The sequence below is a fragment of the Osmerus eperlanus genome, chromosome 28 (genome assembly GCF_963692335.1).
Source record: "Osmerus eperlanus chromosome 28, fOsmEpe2.1, whole genome shotgun sequence".
NCBI classification, from domain to species: domain Eukaryota; kingdom Metazoa; phylum Chordata; class Actinopteri; order Osmeriformes; family Osmeridae; genus Osmerus; species Osmerus eperlanus.
Genome location: NC_085045.1, coordinates 5,906,034 through 5,933,003, shown reverse-complemented (window position 1 = coordinate 5,933,003; position 26,970 = coordinate 5,906,034). Strand labels below are relative to the sequence as shown.

Here is a 26,970-nt window from a genome sequence, read left to right as displayed (position 1 = left end):
TCGTAAATGGTTTTGTTAGTATGGTACATTCATTTTGATATCAGGATTGGCTGACTTAACTATACTTGAAGGGAAGTTATAATCAAACCTCAATTAAACAACGTTCTAAGTAAATGGGAAAAACACACATTATAACACATCAACTACTGTCATTGAAATAGTGTCCATGAGCCATGTAGTCCTTGAGAATATGTTTGTAAATCCTTTAAGAAAGTTATTCCTTGTAAATCCTTTGTTCTGATACTGTGGGCCGTGTGGCCTCTGTATCTGACCCCATGCTGGGCCAGAAGCTTTGAAGCTCCTGCTCTGGAGATAAGGACAAAGGAGGAAAACCCCCTTTCTCCTTGTCGGGGGTAGGGGAAAGGTGTGATGGTACGTGGTTTGTCTGTGGACTGTGCTACAACACCCATCATTTTCAGGGTGAGGATTGACTCATTTATGCCATTTTAGGGCTATGATGCATGTTGTTTTATAGTCTGGGAGTTACTGCTACACCCTCTGTGCTTTATTGAACAGGCAGCTCACAGCAACACAGCAATACACATGACACTGTAAGGGATGCAGTTTGAGGTGTCCACAGAAAATAATTTACAGACGCTTTGATAAAGAACGATAAAGCCTCAATAGTTATATACAAGACCAAGAACCCTGACTCCAACCCCAAACATGTATTTTTTGGTTTCCCAAATCGAATCCGACCTCACCCACAGTCACTGAAGTGCATCTTGTTAAATCTGTTCTTCTCTGCCTGCCAGCCTCCAACACGTTAACCATGATGAGACCAGTGAGTGGATCTCTCTCGGGGAAGGTCGTCCTGCCCTGCTACTTCTCCACCATCCCCACCTCCGTGCCCGCCATCGGCGCCACCGCCAGCACCGACCACCTGCGCATCAAATGGACCAAGATGGAAAACGAGGTGGAATCCACAGTGCTAGTGGCCCAGAACGGCGTCATCAAGATCGGCTCCAGCTACAGGAGCCGCGTGTCGGTGCCCAGTCACCCGGACGATGTCGGCGACGCCTCCCTGACCGTGGTCAAGCTCCGGGCCAGCGACGCGGGCACGTACCGCTGCGAGGTCATGTACGGCATCGAAGACACCCAGGACACGGTCAACCTCGACGTGAACGGTGAGCAGTCGGCCCCTTCTTCCTATCTCCTCTCTGTGGCGCTCACCTCAGCCAGTCTATTGATCCGTTGCTATAAGCAGTTTCGTGTGATGGTGTCTGTATTATGTCTTACCATTACTTCTACCTTACTTTGGGGTGTTTGCCATCCTAGAGTTGTTTTATCCTTCCTAGGTAAATTTTTAAGGACTGGAGTTAGTTCCACTGTTTCCCTCATGCTGTTGGACATATGTTAAGCACGTTGATGCCCTGGAAAGTTACTGTAGGAAAAGGTTCCTGCGTTTACGAGGATGGTGAAAGACTGTCTGAGTGCAGCAGGAGTTGCAGTGGGGTGAGGGTGGGGGGTAGATGAGCACTTTTTACTGATGTGTCACTGAGTGACGATGAGAGGATACCACATGTGGAGACTGGGAATGTCTGTAACTTTGCCAGAACTTTGCTCCATAGCTCTTGATAGCTCTCTGTGAGTTTAATGAACATGGTTATTCATCATTGCTGGAGTACTTACTATACTATACTAACAATATGCATGCCAAGATACTTACCAGGATATTAGCCATAGTATCTAGACTAACAGATGCAATTAAAACCAAATCTTCTCAGATTTGCATCTGGAGGAGGGCAGTGTATACCATTGTGATAAATATCTACTTCATCTTTCACAACTTATCAACCTTATATTCCCTTATTTAAAGAGAAAGATAGAGTATAGAGAAATCTGTAAGACATCATTCATGAACGACGAGGTTGGGGAAAAGGCGTGATCGAATTGAGATAGTTTTGGCTATCGACTGAGCCCGCCCCAATGTCTCAAACTCTCTGCAATGTTAATTGGAGCAATCAGTCATGTCTTCAGCGTCTCATTGCTGTCCACAAGTATGAGGAGTCAGGGCCGTGGCATCGTCAAACTCATCCACAGATATCTTTGTGTTCACTGCAACAGTCTGACTACTCTTCACAATCCATCGCAAGTCTCCTAACAGACAGCAAAAAAGAGGCACTGATTTATTGGTTAGCATTACATGCATTGAGATGTGCCTTGATTTACAATGCACTGGAGTCTGTTTGAGGTGGGGGGGGGGGGTGGGGGGGGGGTTACCAAGACATGTTTATAACAGAGCGTGTTGCTACACGGGCCCTAATTTGTGTGTTTGTTCCCAGGTGTTGTGTTTCACTACCGGGCAAGCACCAGCAGGTACACCCTGGACTACCAGAGTGCTGTCCGGACCTGCCAGAGCATTGGAGCCTCCATCGCTACCCCAGACCAGCTGAAATCGGCCTACGAAGACGGCTTTGACCACTGCGACGCGGGCTGGATCTCTGATCAATCAGTCAGGTGAGATGCCATTCGACCTACGCAGTGTTCACCATAAGGTAGGACTTACACCGCATCTACCAGATCATATCTGTGTCTCTCTTTCTAGATGTTTCCTTCTCTTCTCTAACTCTTCTGATCCTCTCATCTGTAGGTATCCAATCAAGAGGCCCAGACCTGGTTGCTTTGGTAACCTGCTTACCAAGCCTGGTGTGAGGACGTATGGAACCAGGAAGGCCACAGAGAAATATGATGTGTACTGCTATGTGGATAAGCTGGATGGTAAGAGAGATTTCATGAACGATAAGCGCTGAGCAGAGTTCTAAGATCTAAGACCATTTGGTTTGAGCGTACAGCTTAGGAACCCGGCGAGAATCGGATGAGAACAGGCTGCTAGTCTCCCATCTCAAATGTCATCCCATGAATCACCCTCGCATGAAGGCTTAAATAGACACCAGTGCTATGTGCTAATGTGAGCCTTAAACGCCTCTGGCACTGTTCATGAGGAAGTGTGACTGCAGCTAAGCCAATACACATTTTATCTTTGTGTTGATCCACTGTGATTCAACGGCTGACACCCTGAGCTCCCCTCACAGCGTGTCTGTGTCAGCGCGACCGCACCAGCTGTACTCCAGTTTGTGAGGTCGAGGATGTATTCCTAACATGCAGTCCAACCCGCATATTCTGTAGGCGGTTGTTTATTCGAATGAAGAAAAAAAAAAACTTTAAACGTGTTCTCCCCCTCTTGTATGGGTTTAACTTGATCGGGTAGATTAAAGGTGGAGCATGATGTTCTCATTAGCCTGGGTAACATCTGCAATCGTGTTTTTGATGGCTGGCTGTGAGGTAAAGAGCGCCCCTAAGACCCCTGAGACAGACATTCATTTTTGTTCTGCTTATACTTCCCCGTGATACATATGTCAGTGTGCCAACAAGCCTTATTCAATCAAACATAATTAATACGCATGTATATTATTATTCACCCACTTGGTGAACAAACCTAATCAATAATTGAAGCAGGTTTGGTCATATGTCTGCCACACCTTTTGCTCGAAGGGACATGACACTGGACAACATATGCCAGTTCACAGACTTTCTGTTGTTTGTTGTTGTATTGGACATGTGAAATATGTCCTTTAAGAGGCGGGTAAGAAGGGAATGTTCGACTCATTCGGCAGTTGTTAATCTAGGGGTTAATATGGAAACCACTTTGGAAGACGCTTTGAAAGTCCCACCCAAATTTTTATAAAAACACACAGGGTTCCTCTTGGCTTCTTGGGCTCTTGTTTTGATTAAACCTCAGTTGCTTTTCTGTGAACAGTTTGTGTTGAAACGTGAAATGATTACAAGGTTCAGTAGATTACAAAATACATTTTCCGTCACTGTTTCCGTCACTGACAGTGGCCTGCTGGATTGAGCAACGTCCGTGGATTGACAATGCTGGCACATAGTCAGCATAGCTCATGCACACCAGGATCACCAAGAAAAAACAATATCTACTGTTAGTGAGGATTGGTTTGGGCCAGAGACAACTGTGATTAGTTTTTACACATATCAGTTAGTCTACAATCCCTAGCAGATGTTTCCCGGATGGTAAGTCAACTCTGTGTTCCAGGTGAGGTGTACTTCGCCCCTGTGACCCGTAAGATGACGTTTGAGGAGGCGAGGGAGGAGTGCGAGAGGAGGGGCTCTGTCCTGGCGTCTCCGGGGCAACTCCACTCGGCCTGGCGTCAGGGTCTGGACAAGTGTGACTATGGCTGGCTGTCCGATGGCAGCGTGCGTCACCCCGTGGCGGTTCCCAAGATGCAGTGCGGCGGAGGCCTGCTGGGAGTCAGGACCATGTATCGCTTCAGGAATCAGACCGGCTTCCCGGAACCCTCCACCAAGCTGGGAGCGTACTGCTTCAAAGGTAGGAGTTCCTTACAGATTCCTCTTGTGTTCTTTTGACAATTTTTGACAATTTCACATCCGTGTTTCTGAAGAGACTGAGGTTCATTTAGGGTTAGTAACCATGACTACCGTGAGGGCTGTGAGCAATCAGGATGTCACCCCCTTATGGTCTGGCTGTGGATGCATTCCCCTCCGTCCTCCGCTCCCCTTTGCAGAGCTCCCAAACTAAAACCAGAAGCCAGAATATATTCATTCCATTAGTCATCTCTTTTTGAGGAAAAATATCGATGCAATCGAAGAAAACGAGAGTCCCCTTAACAAAAGAGCTTTGTGGCTTGCTAAACTGCAGCGGCAGACTGCAGTCAGTGAATCACTGACCTCACTGTATTTCATGTGGAGTTCCCGCCCGTGACCATGGTAACTAAAGTGGAGTTGGCTAGGAGGAGGGTGAAATCATAGTTCTAAACGTCTGCTGTCTTTGAACTTAATTAACGCCTCAATCTGAACAGAATGGGTGATTATTGACCAATGGTTTGTTGAGAGATACTTAAATAGTTATTTTCTGAGTTGTTAACTTGATGACTTCCAGACACTGCACAGCCTGTATTGCTAATCTGTGTCCTCATCTAACCTCTGGTTGAGAAGAAAACACTCAGTAACTACAGAAAATCCTATTAAATCCTATATTAAAACTAATTTGAATCTAAATATATCTGTGTTCTCTCTTTTAAAGCTGAGCTAGTTAGGATATAACGCAAACTGAGCATATAGGTTTATAAATGCACATTCTTTCACTAATCGCTCCCCCCCTCCCATCCCCCCCCAACTGACAGTCGGTATCAGCTTCTGGTCAATGACATGGAAGCTGCCATCACAAGACCTGTCAGCCATTTTAGTCCCCACTATCTCTCCCTTCTTTTTTGTTGCCTTTCTCCTCTCATTTCCGCTGTCACAGTTTGTCCTTTTCCAGTCACTCTCACTTGTACTTATCACAGCAGACGTTTGGATAATGGACGGAGCTACCGGCGGACTTCTAAAACCAGTCAGCCCTGCTGACCTCTGACCTGCCCTTTCCATCTCCCTTAACCAGGGTCGCTTAGATAAGCCGCACCCTTGGCCGGCCCTTTTGCTCCGCCTGAGTCACTGCTGTCTCCGGGGTGATTACTCCCCACGGGGTTCAGAGGGCACACAAACAGGCCGCCCCCACCTCCTGGCTTTTGTATTGTGTTTCGGGCTCTCTCGGTCATGTTGGTTTTAATCCTGGCTAAGTGCTTTTCAAGTACCTCCTTTTCCATTCAGGGGTTGGAACACCCCTCCTCACCACTCCCAGTAAAATTGTTATTATTATATATTTTTTATAAACATTTACTCCTAGATCTTACACTTAGATGAGAGAGTAATAGAGAAGGAGAAAGTGGAATATGAGGGAAATTGGAGGGGGGGGGGGTGTTTATGAGGGAGGAAACAAAGGCCTCTGTAACAGTGACGCCTCACAAACACCAGTGAGATAATGCTCTCTGCTACAAAAGGAGCGGGGTCTATTTTTCCTCCAAGGGAAAAAAGGGTGTCACACCTTACATCAGAGATAGCCGAGGAGAGAGAGAGGTGAAACACATCATGGACAACAGCTGGAGTCTGCTTCGACATGGTCTGTAGCCACGGAGGGAGGGAACAGAGAGAGAGAGAAGAGAGAGAGAACAAAAGAGAGATCGAGAGAAAACAAAGGGATGGAGAAAGAGATCGTGTAATATAAGCAGGCAATCTACATTACGTTTTCGCGAGAGACAGACACAGGAAGATCCTTACCCTCTGACGATTCACCAGTAAGAGTGTTTCCTCAGCCTATCTCTGCAACAGCCATAGCCAAAGCCTGTAAACAGGATTTAACAGTTTTAATTATATGACCAGTGGCCACTTGCGAAAACCACAACAATTGACATTCCTAAACTGTATGTGCTATTTAATACTGTAAAAAGCCACATGAAAACTCCAACTCTGACATGTAAAAGAAGTGTACTTTGTGTAAAAGTTCAAATGGAGTGCTTTGAAAATAGCCATGAGAAAGGAGAGAACTGCTTAGATAAATCATCATGGTCGTAATACTCACTCTGAGCCAGTAAATAGACAAAGTTGTATATGTTACTCAACCGTTGTTAAGATTACAAGCCCCAGCGGTAAATTCTGTGAAACAGCCTCGAACACGAGGTATCCCTTTATACTGGGGAAGATTTTAGAACCATTTCATACTAATACCACCATTCTGTAGAGTAGGGTAAAGTTATGTCCGCACTAGTGTTAACAGTTGTTACAAACAGCGACGTGTCGAGGCGTCCTTGTTTACACATGGAATCTCTCCATGCCCCGTACTCCCATGGAAATGGTTGGCCATTGATCTGTGCTTGCTGTGAACTTTGTTATTCCCAATTTCACCTCAATTAATGAAAAATGTTATGATTTCAAGTTTGCTTTTTTTTTGGGGGGGGGGGGGGGGTTCTATTGATACACTGCTAGGGGATCACAAATGCCTGTGAAGACACCATCACAGATTGGCACACCGCCACTCACTGTGAACGGCATAGGTCTTCTGAGGACATTGGAACATATGTCTACCTGAAGGCCTAGCTTTCAGTGTTGGTTTCTGTGCTCCTTGGAGAGTAGAGGAACAGGAGCGTGTCTGCTGGATTCAGAGAGAATGTTCCACTGTGTGAATCCTGGCAGACAGAGGCAGCTGTCATCGTCCCGCCAATACAGACATTGCCCTGCTGCTGCCAGCCAGGCGGCCTTAGACAGGAGGTGTCTAGTTTGAAAATAGAAGGAGTGATCCTAGATGAAACATGAACATGGTCTCCACAAAAAACAAAACAATTTATACTAAGTTGCTGTGTACTGTGACCAATATTAATATTTTTAAAGAACTATTAGATCTGATAGTAAATGTGTTGTGTTGGAGGCTTTCTTTCCAAACAGCTTTGACAACCATATTCTCTCTCTTTGTCCTTGTAGGGAAGCGGGATGTCATTAACCAGACCACATGGGTTGACGTGTCAGTGATTGGTGTGACTACAGACTCCCCCGTCATGGTTACCCCTACCGTTCAGCCAACCACAACCCTCGCTCCCAAGGACAGTAGCCCCACCCCTCACTCCCCTGAGGCTGTGTCTGAAACGGACGAGTCTCCTGAAGCGGTCCCATCAGAACCACCATCTATGTTCTCCACAAGCATGGCTCCTCCTCGTTCCACACCAAGCCTGGACGACGATGCCCTCGAGGAGGACACCACCCCACCGGCCCCCTCGCAAGAACACACCGCGACCCCTACCGCTGTCCTCAACGTCGACGACTTCACCGCTAAGAGCCCGAGCTTTGTGGAGTCGCTCCCTCGGGGAGATGTGTTCCAAGCGCCGTCCACCACAACAGGAAGTCCCCCAGTTGTCAGAGCTCTGTCTCCTGCCACTGCTGCTGTCCAGGTCGGGCAGGTACCCCAGGAAACCACCCTCCCGTCCTCCAGTGCCTCCACCCAGGCTCCAGCGGGCAGCAGTGAGGGTTCCGTTTCTGGAGGTTCTACGGCCCAGCCGTCGAGCAGCGAGGCTGGGGAGAAATCGCCAGAGCCCACGGAAGAACCAGAGGATGATTCAGTGATTCTCGTTGGGACGATTCGACCGGACGTTCTTTTCGAAGTGGCCTCTCCTAGCACAGTGCCCATGTTTGCCGTTGGCAAAACCGAGGAAGCCACTCTGGACGGACTCACAACAGAGATGACCTCAGATCTGACAGAATCCACAACAAAGCCATCTGTTCTAATCACCTCAGAGGAAATAACAGTTGACCTCACTGGACACTCTTCGTCAATCGAGAGTCTCACTAGCTCAACTCTGTCCTCAAGTACAGATACTATACTGGAGGAAGACTTCCACACAACCCCCTTCCCTGAAATTGACTATGGTCCAGATATCTTCTCCCCTGAGGAATATGTAGAGGCTTTGCCACATACGAAGCCAACAATCACCTCCGAGGAAACGACTGATGACCTGGCTGGACAACCCACTTCCATCGAGAGTCTCACTGTTTCGACTCTGTCCCCAAGAACCGGGGCCACAGCCGAGGAAGGTCTCCACTCAACATCCCCCTTCCCCGTGGAGATCCTAACCAGCACTCCAGACTCTAGTGCGAGCCCTGCTGTTCATTCACCACAGTCCCCATCCCCTCAAAAAGAAGCTGTAGGCCAGGTGATATCTTACCCCGACCCCAGCAGTGGAGAGACCATCAAAGAACCAGACAACTCAGAGGAGACCTTGACCAGTGTGTATCCCTCAACCACATACCCTCCCTTAACCACAACCACCTACATGTGTAACACAAAGCCTGGTGAGCCCTTGGAGGGGTCGGACTCTTTGTACCCAACAACTCCATCTCCTGAATCCCCACCGGATCATTCCACCATAGACCCGAGACCAGTAACCGTGGAGACGAGCCAAACACAACAAACGGCGTCGAATGAACCCCCAGCTTCTCCCGCAGCTGCGACCTCGCGGCGCCCGTCGTCGGTGACCTCACCCTCGTCGACGACAGCCGCGGCCGTCCTCATCGACGGCGACCTCTCCGCTGAGGATGTGACGTCTGGCGTCAGCGTCATCGACGAGTCCACCACTCGTATCCCAGAATCCCCCAGGGACTCCATGACGGAGGGGCAGGAGATGACACCAGACATCGACACCGAGTACTTCTCGTCCACTTCCATGACTTCCTCTGTGTACGTGCCCACGAGTGCCCCGTCTACAGTGGCCCCCGAGGGACAATCCATCCAAGTCACTATTGGCCACGATGACAAGCAGGCGAAGAATGAGTCAGGTAGGGTTCAATTCTCGTGTCTTTCGATAACTGACTATTTCCATTTCCGCATTAGCCTTCTTGCATTTCTATTGCTCCACAATTTGTGTGAACTTTACATTATTCTACTGTCTCAGTGTTGTACTCATTCATAGCTAATTCATAGCATGTGAGTGGATAAATATTTTAAGCGTCATCCTTTTTGTGGTACTTCTGATCTTGGTTGAAGCATGCTACTTTACATAGATAAGACAAAGTCCACGTCTTACTCAGTTTGGATGTTGGTCATTTAGTCCAGGTTCAGTTCATGTGTGTAGCTCAAGTTTCAATCCCATCGCATGGAAAGATCAAAACTTTGTCTAATTGGATTTAGCAGTCGTGCGGTGGACATGGGATTGTTCTCGAAACCCTTCCCATGAAGCAGTTCAGTCTTCTCCAGTTTCAGGTCAAATGTGTTTGGCTTCTTTAATGAAGTGCGCCTTAACCTCCTACAGAGAAGCTTTAAGCCGTCTGTACGGCCGTGCACCGCTCTGCACGCGTGTACAGTAAAGGGGCTTTATGCAGACGGTGGAGCCTGTGCTGTCCAGGGTCCTGAAGTGGAGGAACTGACTCTCTGCCAGTGAGAATGTATAGAGGGAAGGAGTTTGGTGCTGCATTCACACAGACACAGCAGATGTAGCCCTGGGCTGTCTACAGTCGGCTTAGCACGTGCTGTTCATGGTGACACCATGTCAAGGGACACCACGAACCAAACAGGTTTTGGTTTTTGCATTCTTCTGAGGTTAATTACAACCTATGCCACGATACCTTGGGTTTTAATTCCAAACCTCTACTCAAAGCAATTATAGAGCCTGGAAATAAACTGTCCGATTTCATCTTGGTGCATGGAATCCCTCAGAATCACTCAAAATAACCAGGTGACAAAGACTTTTCTTGCCCTGCCTGTGTGACTCATGTGTAATTCTAGGATTCAGCCCAAGTCATCATATGCTCATAGATTAGTTCATGGGCATTTTACAGTTAGTGGTTTGGGCTCTTTCGGTTCCTTTCAGCTCAATCTGTGTAACAAAATCTGTGAGGCGTTGTGCTAAAGTGCATTGGCGAGGCAAGTGGTGTCGTTATATGAATCGGTGGCATGACGTTCTAGGTTCTCCACTTTGAGTTTGAAATGCTTTACAGTTCAGACTTTTTTATTCGTAAGAAGGCTGCTAGTGGCAGTCTTGTTAAAAGGAGGTGAGAAGGAGAGAGTAAAGGGAGTCTTGGACACACACTGGTGACATCAGGTTATAGTCTTTTTTTACACCAGAGATGACTCATGTGTTCCTGAGCCTCACTGCTCTCTTATTGCAGGGCTCAGGCAGTCAGGTGGACACCTGGCACAGAGACACTCGGTAGGTCCAGCAGTCAGCCGTCATGTCCATGGGGCCTGAGCACAGGTGATGTGAGGCCCCTCTCAGAGTAGCTGCCCGTGGAGTCTTGAGAGCGACAGCAGTGTGTGCGTGTGCGTGTGAGTTTTCAGTCTGTGTGTTTTTCTCTGTATTAGGTTACTAAGTGGTGTGTTTTGGTGTGGTCGGTGTCATGGGTTGTGTTTTCGCAGTATGAAGTACGTGTTTACACGATTCGTTTTGGGAGAGCGTGCGTGTGTGTGTGTGTGTGGGTGTGTGTGTGTGTGTGTGGGTGTGTGTGTGTGGATGTGTGTGTGTGTGTGTGTGTGTGGGTGTGTGTGTGTGGGTGAGCCCCAGCCTGGCAGCCAAGGAGCAGCTTGGCTGTCTACCTGAATAAGCACAGATGCCTTTTAGTAGTCTGGACACCACCTCAGAGGTGATGTCACCACTAACAGTAACGTCTACCCTCTCCGTGAGGACAGAGAAGAAGAGAGCAGAGAGGGGCATTATGGGTAAGTTCCGTGTCACGTCGTTTGTTGGGGACACTCATTTTAACGTTCCAAGTCTGTGGGGAAATGTTCTGGAAAATATTGTGCACTATTTGAATATGGATAGATGTCACATTTCATTATAAGTTCACAGTAAACAAAGGGATGACGGATTTACAATGGGTGTAGATGAGAACAGATGTTACAATGATCCTCCATGGAGAATTGTTCGTTTGTTTTCATTGACATGTTGCAGCGGTGGGGGGTGTTGTCTGTTTTTCATGGAGAAGAGGCGTCTGACACGTCAAAGACGTGTTGAAATATGGATACATGTGGATGCAGTCAGGTTGAAACTGCACAAAACAAAACAAAGATGATTCATTTGGTCCCACCAGAGCAGAGAATAATTGTACTCAATGTCACATTAAAAAAGTGCCTGTTCTTTATCGTTTACTTTGGCTTTCATATAAAAATAATCTTTGTTTCGGTGTGTGCTCTGATTATGTCGTCCTTGTTCGGTGTCATGGCTGAGTTGCCACATTGCTCCAGCAATCCAATCGCACAAGTGCCTACTGTACCTAACCACCAAATAAGAGTAATGATTTACGAGTTGTGAGGTGAGGTCATGATTTGCGCACAGCGAAGCATCTGTGTCTGCTCTCACAGGACAGGAGAGGCGATGGAACCGTTGCTGGCTGTCCCAGGGTTGGTTTTCATTCAAAACAGATGTGTAATCTAGCACCAGGAGCTTGGACACTGGTCACTCGTGAAGCTCAGAGGGACTGCAAGGTTTGTTCCAGAGAGTAGACAAGAAAAAGTGGTAGGAGTGGAGAGGAAGGGAGCGAACAGGGGCTGGTAGGGGTTTCAAGTGAGGTAAGGACGCTTCAGGAGAGAGGGAGGTGTGTGTGTGTGCGTTTTCATGTGTGTGTGTGTGTGTGAGCGTAAAAGCAAGGGGTGGGTTATTAGACCCTTGTGTTCCCAGGTTGGCTAGCCTTAAAGCAGATGTCTGCCTCTCCTGTGCATGGCTCGCACAGGTGTTCTCGGAGGCGCTGATCTCTCTGATCCACAGCTGGCGAGGAACGCCTCTCCTCAAACGGAAGCCGGGGCGATCGAGAGACTGAGACGGAGAGGGGGATCGAGAGGGGGCCGGGACCAGGAGAGGGGGAGGGGGGAGGGAGAGTGAAGAGAGGGGGTGAGAGGGAGAGAAGAATGAAGGAGAGAGTGGAGCGGAGCGGAGTGGAAAGGAGGAGCGTGTGCGGCGTGAATAACCCTTCCCTCCTCATTGTCGCTTGGATTGTAACAAGTAAACCATGGTAAACAAGCAACCGGCCCAACAATACCAAACTGTCTCTGAGAGACCACCGCTGAGACCTCTGTTTGTCCAAACCATTTGCCACCTGCTTTAGACATAGCTAGGGTTGCTGTGGTGCGGCCAGACAAGGGCGTGAAGTGTCCGCTGACTCACGGCATTTGTTATTAATTTGAGGGCAAAGAATGGGAGTTGTCCATGTGTGTGTCTTTTTTTTCCGGGAAAGTTATGTGTGTTTATGGGACACGCAAGCTCCTCTCCAGGGAGACTCTCAGACAGCCCGAAGGAGGTGTGTCCTGTCCAGGGCTGGTCCCCTCAACAGCAGGCCCCTGTTTGCCTTGCCGGGTAGGACAGGAATAGGATGTCTGTCTTTGCTTAGTGCTTCCTGCTTCCTGGAGCTCTTAAAGAGACCTTCCAACACACAGAACAGGAGCTTAATTTCCTCCTGTGGTCACCCTGGTTCATTTGAAGTCATATCCCCCCCCATGGGAGACAGATATTGAGGTCACATCTTTGCCAAACATGGTCACCTTGTCACCGAGCAAAGTACTCTCACTGTAAGTTTGAGGTTTGTGAGTGGCATTGCTCTTTTGTTCACTTTGTCGTAGAGGGCGAGGGACATGAGGCAGCTGCTTATGTGTGAGATCACTATAGGTCATTGAACCGTTATGTTTGTGGTCTATGGCGCAGTGAATGTTACGATGCGGTAGGTCTGAAATATGTGAAGAAATCGCTTCACTCTGCATTGAGATAACTGGCTGCCACACATAAATTTTACTGAGGCACAGTCGTGTGTGTGAAATGAAATGGTTATAGCAGAACTGCCAAACACAGAAACATATTTTTGTCATTATTAAACTTCTAAACATTTACAGACAAAACAATTCCCAGAAAATGTCCGCTTACATATTTGAGTTCTCGATAATATTTGTATTCCAGATTAATTTCGGGCTGTAAATCAGAATTATGGTTTGGTTGAAATTCAGTCAACAGGAAGAGGAAAGATAGTATTTCACAGTTTCCATTTAAATGTTGTGAGGGTACAATGTGGTGATGTGTTTGTTTCTTGACGGAAAAAACACTTTCCTCTATCTGTCAGACACAACCATTTGAACAGGAACTGAACAGGTCTGACGGCTTTGTGATGCCTGAGTGGCCCTGAACAAGTTGACAACGCAGGAATGTGGGATTGCTTTTTTGGAGGGATTTCCATTTACCGACTGTCTACACACAGCCTCAGGCACTCACCTTTAAAAAGAGAACTGAGGAGGTGAACCAACTGTCTCAGTTCATGAAGTATGAACAGGACTGTGTTTTCATTCCATGTAGCCTACTTTCAGTATTCTTTCTTGGGAAAATCTTTTAACATAACATGATAACAACATGATAACAGCTATTATTAGACCAGGACCTAAGACAATATATCACTGACCAACTCCTCCATGATCGAGGTAGAGATATAGTACCATATAATAATATATTTGATCCTTTTCCTCTCTTTTCAGATGGCTCTCAGTTCCCGGTAATCCCAGTGGTGCCTGATCAGGCCACACCCTCCCTGGTGGATGGGGAGCCAATCCTGAGCAGTGGAGACCTTGACCCGTTCCCCTCCATCGCCGTCACCATCACTCCCACACTCAGCTTCGTCAATGGCAAGCATGAGGTCACCCTGGAGCCTCAGAGCCGGGAGGTGGAGAAGGAGGCCCGAGGAGACCAGTTTGAGAGAGTTTCCCCGGCCGACATGAACATGACCAGCCCCGGAGACAGTGACAAGACTGCCCCCGAGTTTGACTACTCTGTTATCGACCTGGGCTTGACTGACCATCTCAATGCCACGGAGGAGATCTTCTTGGATCGCACAGGAGACCCATTCTCGACCACCACAATGCCAGACGTGACAGTTAACTTGGATTATGATGATAACAAACAAGACATCAGTCCAATGGTGGAATCCACCCCCCCTAGTCCCCTCCCCGACCAGAGTGAAGGAATCACACAGGGCCCAGCACCGACAGACACGAGAGCAGAAGTGACGGTGACCTCGACACCAGATTCGTCAGCGGAGTGGACCGCTCGGTCGGATTCAGAGCAGACAGCTGCTGCCGTGACGTCACCCGCTTCGGGCCTCACACAGGGACCCAGTGACGTCACACCTACCTCCACGGGCACTGTGTCCACTGTCACACCATCTGGCAGTGCCGTGACAACAGCTACAGAGCAAACCCAAACATCCCGTGCACCCACCACTTCTGAGGAAACCTCGGCTGTCGTCACCACAGCCAGTCACCTGGAGGAGGAGGGGACAAAGGTGTCCACCACGGAGGGCGATGGCGACTCCGACGGGCCCCAGGGGTCTGGAGACGACTCCTCCACTGCCGAGCCACGCGTGGCCACAAAGGACCCGGAGATTACAGAGGGAACAACAGACCCATCTGTTTCTCCGGATGTTTTTGTTTCCACTCAGAGCCCCTCGCTTGCTGTCTCCGCCCCGGCCTCTGGGGACCGTGACACACAAGCACCGGGAGCTGCCACGAGTGACGTCACAGGCTCTTCATCTGGTGAGGACGGCTCATCACAGGACGCACACCCTCCTGAGGAACACCTCAGCACTGCACTGCCTCCGCCGATGACCGATGGCCAGACAACTTTAGGAGAACCCGTCAAGATGGAGGTGACATCCTCCACAAAGGAAGGCACCACAGAGTTAGCCTCCGTGACAAGCCACGACCAAACTGTCACTCAAACACTGTCCACTTCTCCTACTGTTCAGCACGCTACTGGAACCACAGAGTCCACAAAAACAGATGACGAGGGCTCAGGACATGAAACGCCAGATATGTTCACAACCAGCTTCCCACAATCCGGGACAGACACATCTGCAGGTGCAAACGTAATCTCGGTAGACTCCACACAGTCAAGTACACACGACACAGAAGCCCCAGCTCAAACCGGACAAACAGAAAGCCCAGAGAAACCCACTGCTGATGTTTCTACTGACAGGGAGACTGCTGCAGATACGACAACTGCTTCTCCAGTGACAGAATCTCATGTCACAAGTGGTTGGCCACTGTACAGCACTATTGAAACAATCTCTTCAACCATGGCTTCCCTAACAGACTTTGTCATACGGCTCACGAGTCAGGCACCGAAGCAAAAAGAGGAGACCACATGTGGAGAAATGCCATCCGTCACTCCGGTCGTGTCAGAGGAGGAGGGTTCAGGGGAGCAAGACCCTGGGACGTCCCCTAGCTCCTCTGTAGCGCCACCTAGCCCCACCGTCCATCGTTCAGAGACAAGCCCGGACACTGCGACTGTGTCTCCTGTTTACGGCGCTGAGAAACCTGAAGATGTTATCGCAACAACGTTGTCCGCGTCGACCGTGGCCCAAGTAGAAGAAGAGACCGTGCCAACGTCTGACCGAGAACAACTATCAGCTACTGCTACGACTAAAGACACAGAGACGAGCTCAATCATAACTGAGGAGGACACTTCAAGGGACCTGACAACTGATGTGTTCACTGAAGAGACGTCAACATCTTCTTCAACATCTTCTCTCTACAGCACAGAGAAACCAGTAGTGACAGCATCCTCACTTGAAACAAGAACAGCAGATATGTCAACATCAGCCATTACTGCTGCCTCCTCTCTGTACAGCACTGAGAAACCTGCAACTATGACCCAGGAAACAGCAGAGAGTGAAGCCACAGACAAACCCTCAGTTACTCCTGGAACAGATGTGACAAGAACCAGCTCTACTCTGACATCTACAGAAGAGGAGGGTTCAGGAGACCTGACCCCTGATATGATTACCCAGACTTCCTCTGTGACACCAGCATCTTCTCTGTTCAGCACAGAAACACCAAGTGTTGCTACTGTCAAACCAACTGAGGTGGGGGATCCCCTGAAGGTTGAAGCTACAACTGACCTTTTGGATACGAGATCTAATGCGGAATCTCCAATCATCACATCTCCTCCTCCCACAGACACAGCTATCCCTGACCTTATCGAGACAACCTTAACACCTAAGGAGCAATCGACAATCATCACACCTGCTCCTTCCACAGACACAAGCTCACTGTTAATTCTTACAGCATCTTCATCTTCAGAGATGGATGTAACCGCAGAGGACTCCACATCAACCATCACTCCTAAACCTTCTGAAGGCACCTCATCTTTATCTGGTGTCACTATCCCAGCCACCTCTGTGGACTTCATTTCTACAGAGGTAATTAAGATGGCCACCACAGCTATGCCAGAAGAAACATTTATTGATGAGGAGGTGGACTATGAGAGTTCAGGATCTCCAGCTGTTGTGGAATCTATCCCTGCAACCATCCCCTCTTTTGCCTCAACAGAGACAAGCTCAGTGTTAATACCCACAGATGGTGACGGTTCAGGGACCCTGAGTCCTGATATGTTCTCTAAAGATACTGCTACTACCACCATTACTTCCCTACATAGCACAGAGAAACCAGTAATGACAACTGCCTCACATGAAACAGGAACAGCAGACTCATCAAAGACTACTGCTACTGGAGCCTCCTCTCTGTTCAGCACTGAGAAACCTACAACTATGACCCAGGAAACAGCAGAGAGTGAAGCCACAGACAAACCCTCAGTTACTCCTGGAACTGATGTGACAGGAACCATCTCTACACTCACATCTACAGATGAGGAAGGTTCAGGAGACCTGACCCCTGATATGTTCACTAAAGACACCTCTGAAACCACTGTCTCTTCACTCTACAGCACAGAGAAACCAGTAGTGACCACAGCATCACCAGTGGTGACCACAGCATCACATGAAACTGGAGCAGCAGATTTGACAGCAACAGCCATTACTGCAGTCACCTCTCTGTACAGCACAGAGAAACCTACAACTATGACCCATGAAACAGCAGAGAGTGAAGCCACAGACAAACCCTCAGTTACTCCTGGAACTGATGTGACAGGAACGAGCTCTACTTTGACATCTACAGATGAGGAAGGTTCAGGAGACCTGACCCCTGATATGATTATCCAGACTTCCTCTGTGACACCAGCATCTTCTCTGTTCAGCACAGAAACACCAAGTGTTGTTACAGCTACTGTCAAACCAACTAAGGAGGTGGATCCCCTGAAGGTTGAAGCTATCCCTGACCTTATCGAGACAACCTCAACACCTAAGGAGCAATCTACAATCATCACACCTGCTCCTTCCACAGACACAAGCTCACTGTTAATTCCTACAGCATCTTCATCTTCAGAGATGGATGTAACCGGAGAGGACTCCACATCAACCGTCACTCCTAAACCTTCTGAAGGCACCTTGTCTTTATCTGGTGTTACTAGTTCACCCTTCATTTCTACAGAGGGAATTAAGATGACAACCACAGCTATGCCAGAAGAAACGTTTACTGATGAAGAGGTGGACTATGAGAGTTCAGGATCTCCAGCTGTTGTAGAATCTATCCCTGCAACCATCCCTTCTGTTGCCTCAACAGAGACAAGCTCAGTGTTAATACCCACAGATGATGACGGTTCAGGGACCCTGAGTCCTGATATGTTCTCTAAAGATACTGCTACTACCACCATTACTTCCCTACACAGCACAGAGAAACCAGTAATGACAACTGCCTCACATGAAACAGGAACAGCAGACTCATCAAAGACTACTGCTACTGGAGCCTCCTCTCTGTTCAGCACTGAGAAACCTACAACTATGACCCAGGAAACAGCAGAGAGTGAAGCCACAGACAAACCCTCAGTTACTCCTGGAACTGATGTGACAGGAACCAGCTCTACTCTGACATCTACAGATGAGGAAGGTTCAGGAGACCTGACCCCTGGTCTGTCCATGACGGCCACAACTGCAACTCCTGTCTCTTCACTCTACAGCACAGTCCAAACAGACCAGCCTCAAACCACAGCATCTCCAACCAGGTATACCACACCCGACGGGACAGTGACGCGACAGACAGGGAAAACGACCATCATTCCACTCATTGATGATGGAGAGACAAGCTCAGTCTTGACTGCAGCAGAGGAGGAGAGTTCAGCGGGTAAGACAAGTGAGATGCTCACCCAGGAGTCTTCGAGGACACGTGGGGTGTCCACCGTGGAGCAGACCTTGCAGCCAGAGGGAACATCCGTCTCAGTCATTGGAAGCTCTCAGGACGCCTCAACAGATGGGACGGTGAGCCAGTCTACAGAGCAGCCAGGGAAATCCACAAGTACTCCTATGATTGATGAAACGGAAACCAGTCCGATTCTCGTTTCGATCGATGAGGGAACCTCAGGAGGTACCTTTTCTACAGGCGCCGTAACTGACACCGTAACGGTGTCTTCTCTTCATAGCACGGAAACATCTGGAACAGCAGCGTCACATGTAACAGAACCAGCAGACGCATCAGAGACAGCTGTCTCTGTAGCTTCCTCTCTGTACAGCACTGAGAAACCTACAACTATGACCCAGGAAACAGCAGAGAGTGAAGCCACAGACAAACCCTCAGTTACTCCTGGAACTGATGTGACAGGAACCAGCTCTACTCTGACATCTACAGAAGAAGAGGGTTCAGGAGACCTGACCCCTGATATGTTCACTAAAGAGACCTCTGAACCCACAGTGTCTTCTCTCTACAGCACAGAGAAACCAGTAGTGACTACAGCATCACATGTAACAGGAACAACAGACTCATCAAAAACAGCTGTTACTGCAGCCTCCTCTCTGTACAGCACTGAGAAACCTACAACAGGAACCCATGAAATAGACGGGGAGAGTTCAGGAGACCAGACCTCTGATATGATTACCCAGACTTCCTCTGTGACACCAGCAACAGTTTCTTCTCTTTTCAGCACTGAGAAAACCACCATCATGGTGCATGAAACATCAAAGTCAGACAGCACAGAGGAATCATCCAGCTCAGAGAGACCATTTGTGACTGACTCAAGCTCAGTCCTCACATCTACAGAGGAACAGGGTTCAGGAGAACAGACCTCAGACATGTTCACTAAAGAGACCTCTGAAACCACAGTGTCTTCTCTCTACAGCACAGAGAAATCAGTAGTGACTACAGCATCACATGTAACAGGAACAACAGACTCATCAAAAACAGCTGTTACTGCAGCCTCCTCTCTGTACAGCACTGAGAAACCTACAACTATGACCCAGGAAACAGCAGAGAGTGAAGCCACAGACAAACCCTCAGTTACTCCTGGAACTGATGTGACAGGAACCAGCTCTACACTCACATCTACAGAAGAGGAGGGTTCAGGAGACCTGACCCCTGATATGATAATTCAGGCTTCCTCTGTGACACCAGCATCTTCTCTGTTCAGCACAGAAACACCAAGTGTTGTTACAGCTACTGTCAAACCAACTAAGGAGGTGGATCCCCTGAAGGTTGAAGCTATCCCTGACCTTATCGAGACAACCTCAACACCTAAGGAGCAATCTACAATCATCACATCTGCTCCTTCCACAGACACAAGCTCACTGTTAATTCCTACAGCATCTTCATCTTCAGAGATGGATGTAACCGCAGAGGACTCCACATCAACCGTCACTCCTAAACCTTCTGAAGGCACCTTGTCTTTATCTGGTGTTACTAGTTCACCCTTCATTTCTACTGAGGTAATTAAGATGGCCACCACAGCTATGCCAGAAGAAACATTTAGTGATGAAGAGGTGGACTATCAGAGTTCAGGATCTCCACTTGTTGTGGAATCTATCCCTGCAACCATCCCCTCTTTTGCCTCAACAGAGACAAGCTCAGTGTTACTACCCACAGATGAATACGGATCAGGGACCCTGAGTCCTGATATGTTCTCTAAAGATACAGCTACTACCACCATTACTTCCCTACATAGCACAGAGAAACCAGCAATGACAACTGCCTCACATGAAACAGGAACAGCAGACTCATCAAAGACTATTGCTACTGCAGTCTCCTCTCTGTTCAGCACTGAGAAACCTACGACTATGACCCAGCAAACAGCAGAGAGTGAATCCACAGACAAACCCTCAGTTACTCCTGGAACTGATGTGACAGGAACCAGCTCTACTCTGACATCTACAGATGAGGAGGGTTCAGGAGACCTGACCCGTGATATGTTCACTAAAGAGACCTCTGAAACCACAGTGTCTTCTCTCTACAGCACAGAGAAACCAGTAGTGACTACAGCATCACATGTAACAGGAACAGCAGACTCATCAAAAACAGCTGTTACTGCAGCCTCCTCTCTGTACAGCACTGAAAAACCTACAACAGGAACCCATGAAATAGATGAGGAGAGTTCAGGAGACCAGACCTCTGATATGATTACCCAGACTTCCTCTGTGACACCAGCAATGGTTTCTTCTCTTTTCAGCACTGAGAAAACCACCATCATGGTGCATGAAACATCAAAGTCAGACAGCACAGAGGAATCATCCAGCTCAGAGAGACCATCTGTGACTGACTCAAGCTTAGTCCTCACATCTACAGATGAGGAGGGTTCAGGAGACCTGACCCCTGATATGTTCACTAAAGAGACCTCTGAAACCACAGTGTCTTCTCTGTACAGCACAGAGAAACCAGTAGTGACTACAGCATCACATGAAACAGGAACAGCAGACATGACAACAGCCATTACTGCAGCCTCCTCTCTGTATAGCACTGAGAAGCCTTCAACTATGACCCATGAAACAGCAGAAAGTGAAGCCACAGACAAACCCTCAGTTACTCCTGGAACTGATGTGACAGGAACCAGCTCTACTCTGACATCTACAGAAGAAGAGGGTTCAGGAGACCTGACCCCTGATATGTTCACTAAAGAGACCTCTGAACCCACAGTGTCTTCTCTCTACAGCACAGAGAAACCAGTAGTGACTACAGCATCACATGTAACAGGAACAGCAGACTCATCAAAAACAGCTGTTACTGCAGCCTCCTCTCTGTACAGCACTGAGAAACCTACAACAGGAACCCATGAAATAGACGGGGAGAGTTCAGGAGACCAGACCTCTGATATGATTACCCAGACTTCCTCTGTGACACCAGCAACAGTTTCTTCTCTTTTCAGCACTGAGAAAACCACCATCATGGTGCATGAAACATCAAAGTCAGACAGCACAGAGGAATCATCCAGCTCAGAGAGACCATTTGTGACTGACTCAAGCTCAGTCCTCACATCTACAGAGGAACAGGGTTCAGGAGAACAGACCTCAGACATGTTCACTAAAGAGACCTCTGAAACCACAGTGTCTTCTCTCTACAGCACAGAGAAATCAGTAGTGACTACAGCATCACATGTAACAGGAACAACAGACTCATCAAAAACAGCTGTTACTGCAGCCTCCTCTCTGTACAGCACTGAGAAACCTACAACTATGACCCAGGAAACAGCAGAGAGTGAAGCCACAGACAAACCCTCAGTTACTCCTGGAACTGATGTGACAGGAACCAGCTCTACACTCACATCTACAGAAGAGGAGGGTTCAGGAGACCTGACCCCTGATATGATAATTCAGGCTTCCTCTGTGACACCAGCATCTTCTCTGTTCAGCACAGAAACACCAAGTGTTGTTACAGCTACTGTCAAACCAACTAAGGAGGTGGATCCCCTGAAGGTTGAAGCTATCCCTGACCTTATCGAGACAACCTCAACACCTAAGGAGCAATCTACAATCATCACACCTGCTCCTTCCACAGACACAAGCTCACTGTTAATTCCTACAGCATCTTCATCTTCAGAGATGGATGTAACCGCAGAGGACTCCACATCAACCGTCACTCCTAAACCTTCTGAAGGCACCTTGTCTTTATCTGGTGTTACTAGTTCACCCTTCATTTCTACTGAGGTAATTAAGATGGCCACCACAGCTATGCCAGAAGAAACATTTAGTGATGAAGAGGTGGACTATCAGAGTTCAGGATCTCCACTTGTTGTGGAATCTATCCCTGCAACCATCCCCTCTTTTGCCTCAACAGAGACAAGCTCAGTGTTACTACCCACAGATGAATACGGATCAGGGACCCTGAGTCCTGATATGTTCTCTAAAGATACAGCTACTACCACCATTACTTCCCTACATAGCACAGAGAAACCAGCAATGACAACTGCCTCACATGAAACAGGAACAGCAGACTCATCAAAGACTATTGCTACTGCAGTCTCCTCTCTGTTCAGCACTGAGAAACCTACGACTATGACCCAGCAAACAGCAGAGAGTGAATCCACAGACAAACCCTCAGTTACTCCTGGAACTGATGTGACAGGAACCAGCTCTACTCTGACATCTACAGATGAGGAGGGTTCAGGAGACCTGACCCGTGATATGTTCACTAAAGAGACCTCTGAAACCACAGTGTCTTCTCTCTACAGCACAGAGAAACCAGTAGTGACTACAGCATCACATGTAACAGGAACAGCAGACTCATCAAAAACAGCTGTTACTGCAGCCTCCTCTCTGTACAGCACTGAAAAACCTACAACAGGAACCCATGAAATAGATGAGGAGAGTTCAGGAGACCAGACCTCTGATATGATTACCCAGACTTCCTCTGTGACACCAGCAATGGTTTCTTCTCTTTTCAGCACTGAGAAAACCACCATCATGGTGCATGAAACATCAAAGTCAGACAGCACAGAGGAATCATCCAGCTCAGAGAGACCATCTGTGACTGACTCAAGCTTAGTCCTCACATCTACAGATGAGGAGGGTTCAGGAGACTTGACCCCTGATATGTTCACTAAAGAGACCTCTGAAACCACAGTGTCTTCTCTGTACAGCACAGAGAAACCAGTAGTGACTACAGCATCACATGAAACAGGAACAGCAGACATGACAACAGCCATTACTGCAGCCTCCTCTCTGTATAGCACTGAGAAGCCTTCAACTATGACCCATGAAACAGCAGAAAGTGAAGCCACAGACAAACCCTCAGTTACTCCTGGAACTGATGTGACAGGAACCAGCTCTACTCTGACATATACAGATGAGGATGGTTCAGGAGACCTGACCCTTGACATGTTCACTAAAGAGACCTCTAAAACCACAGTGTCTTCTCTCTACAGCACAGAGAAACCAGTAGTCACCACAGCATCACATGAAACTGGAACAGCAGATATGACAACAGCCATTACTGCAGCCTCCTCACTTTTCAGCACTGTGAGTGCCATTACTGAGGAGGAGGGTTCGGGATCTGAAACTCCTGATTTGTCTACCTTGACCACATTGACCACAATTGCTCCTCTCACGCACGGTACTGAAAAATTCACATCGTCACCAATGGATGTCAGCAACACTTTCACCACCCCTTATACCTCAGCTGAACATGAAGCTTTAGATCACACAACTATATTTGTAGACATGAAGGAAACGTCTGGGGCCACAACTGTCGAGGGTGACCAAACACAAACTCTCCCAGAAAGCTCTGTAAAGGAGGAACTTGTGGAGACAACCACCAAACCACAAGACCTGTCCATCCCAACCACAGATGAGACTGAAACAGAAGAGGCTGAGGACATATCTGGGACAACCGTAACTAACGAAACACCCCTAGACACTCCCACGACATCTACTCAGGCTCTAGAACCTTCTGCGGAACAGACAACCGGACCGGAAGCCACCATAACGCCGTTCACTGCCTCGACATCGGGTGAAATCTTTACCGAGGATTCAGGCTCGGGTGACCCGACTGATCTTGCCACGACAGCTTCCCCAGAGCACGCCAGTGCGCATGCCACACAGGCAACATCTACCTACGTAGACATGGAGGGGTCTGGGGCTTCTACCACAGAGGACGACCAGGAGACATCTCACCCCGAGGGCTCAGGAGATGAGGGACAATTTGAGAGCACCACTAAACCCGAGGACTCGTTCACGGTGGCAACTGATGAAACCGAAGGGGAGGAGGCCGATAGCACGTCCGGCGTTGATTCCGTGACACCGTTCACCCAGGAATCTACATCCACCCATTCTCCCCCAACAGCGAGTACAGACTCGTCCAGAGAGGAAGGCAGTGCCGATCTTTCGGAAGAGACTACAGCGGAGGTGGACGGAATGGAGGACGAGACTTCGGGCGATGACATCTCTGAAGTGTCCACTCAGCATCTAGTCGTAACAGCCACCCCATGGCCAGCCAGCATGGCGTCAACTTCCCATACAGACAGTTTTACAAGCTGGACAGAAAGGCCGTGGGTACCTTCCATTACAGATGCGACCTTCACAGATGACAAGAGCTCAGATGACCAAACCTCTGAGATTGTCACACAAACAACCTCTGCGAGGACAGCCTCCTCTCTGTACAGCACTGAGAAACCTACAACTATGACCCATGAAACAGCAGAGAGTGAAGCCACAGACAAACCCTCAGTTACTCCTGGAACTGATGTGACAGGAACCAGCTCTACACTCACATCTACAGAAGAGGAGGGTTCAGGAGACCTGACCCCTGATATGTTCTCTAAAGACACCTCTGAAACCACAGTGTCTTCTCTCTACAGCACAGAGAAACCGGTAGTGACAACTGCCTCACATGAAACAGAAACAGCAGACATGACAACAGCCATTACTGCAGCCTCCTCTCGGTACAGCCCAGAGAAACCTACAACTATGACCCAGGAAACCGTAGAGAGTGAAGCCACAGACAAACCCTCAGTTACTCCTGGAGCTGATGTGACCGGAACCAGCTCTACTCTGACATATACAGATGAGGAGAGTTCAGGGGATCCAACCTCAGAGATATTCACTAAAGACACTGCAACTACCACCACTACTTCCTTGTATAGCACAGAGAAACCAGTAGTGACAAAAGACTCACATGAAACTGGAACAGCAGATATGTCAACAACAGCCATTACTGCAGCCTCATCTCTCTACAGCACAGAGAAACCAGTAGTGACTTCATCACAACATGAAACAGAAACAACAGACTCATCAAAAACAGCTGTCACTGCAGCCTCCTCTCTGTACAGCACTGAGAAACCTACAACTATGACCCATGAAACAGCAGAGAGTGAAGCCACAGACAAACCCTCAGTTACTCCTGGAACTGATGTAACAGGAACCAGCTCTACTCTGACATCTACAGAAGAGGAGGGTTCAGGAGACCTGACCCCTGATATGTTCACTAAAGAGACCTCTGAAACCACAGTGTCTTCTCTCTACAGCACAGAGAAACCGGTAGTGACAACTTTCTCACATGAAACAGAAACAGCAGACATGACAACAGCCATTACTGCTGCCTCCTCTCTGTATAGCACTGAGAAGCCTTCAACTATGACCCATGAAACAGCAGAGAGTGAAGCCACAGACAAACCCTCAGTTACTCCTGGAACTGATGTGACAGGAACCAGCTCTACTCTGACATCTACAGATGAGGAGAGTTCAGGGGATCCAACCTCAGAGATATTCACTAAAGACACTGCAACTACCACCACTACTTCCTTGTATAGCACAGAGAAACCAGTAGTGACAAAAGACTCACATGAAACTGGAACAGCAGATATGTCAACAACAGCCATTACTGCAGCCTCATCTCTGTACAGCACTGAGAAACCTACAACACTAACGCCTGAAATAGATGACGAGAGTTCAGGAGACCTGACCCCTGATATGTTCTCAAAAGAAACTTCAGTGACCAAAGTCACTTCTCTCTATAGCACAATTAAACCAGTGGTGACCACAGCATCACATGTGACAGAAACAGCAGACTTATCAAAAACAGCTTTCACTGCAGTCTCCTCTCTGTACAGCACTGAGAAACCTACAACTATGACCCAGGAAACCGTAGAGAGTGAAGCCACAGACAAACCCTCAGTTACTCCTGGAACTGATGTGACAGGAACGAGCTCTACTCTGACATTTACAGATGAGGAGGGTTCAGGAGACCTGACCCCTGATATGATGACCCAGACTTCCTCTGTGACACCAGCATCTTCACTGTTCATCACAGAAACACCAAGTGTTGCTACAGCTACTGTCAAACCAACTGAGAAGGTGGATTATGACAGTCCAGATCCCCTGATGGTTGAAGCAACACCTGACCTTATGGAGACAACCTCAACAACTAAGGAGGAATCTACAATTATCACATCTGCTCCTTCCACAGAAACAAGTTCAGTGTTAACACCAACAGATGAGGAGGGTTCAGAAGACCTGACCCCTGATATGTTTACTAAAGAGACATCAGTATCCACTGTCTCTTCTCTCTACAGCACAGAGAAACCAGTAGTAACTACAACATCGCATGTTACAGAAACAGCAGACTCATCAAAAACAGCTGTTACTGCAGCCTCCTCTCTGTACAGCACTGAGAAACCTACAACAGGAACCCAGGACATAACAGAGGAGAGTTCAGGAGACCAGACCTCTGATATGAATACCCAAACTTCCTCTGTGACACCAGCAATGGTTTCTTCTATTTTCAGCACTGAGAAAACCACCATCATGGTGCATGAAACATCAAAGTCAGACAGCACAGAGGAATCATCCAGCTCAGAGAGACCATCTGTGACTGACTCAAGCTTAGTCCTCACATCTACAGAGGAAGAGGGTTCAGGAGAACAGACCTCAGACATGTTCACTAAAGAGACATCTGAAACCACAGTGTCTTCTCTCTACAGCACAGAGAAACCAGTAGTGACTACAGCATCACATGTTACAGCA

General features: G+C 48.1%; 1 protein-coding gene across 1 annotated transcript in view; it reads left to right on the top strand.

The window, feature by feature from the left end:
* Positions 1-775: 775 nt before the first annotated feature.
* The window catches only part of vcana (versican a), a 43,343-nt gene continuing 17,148 nt past the window's right edge, over positions 776-26,970 (top strand). The window contains exons 1-4 of the mRNA XM_062454615.1: positions 776-1,127; positions 2,286-2,460; positions 2,594-2,721; positions 4,055-4,348. Coding sequence (XP_062310599.1) covers positions 776-1,127; positions 2,286-2,460; positions 2,594-2,721; positions 4,055-4,348 — 949 coding nt within the window. The remainder of the gene's footprint in view (positions 1,128-2,285; positions 2,461-2,593; positions 2,722-4,054; positions 4,349-26,970) is intronic.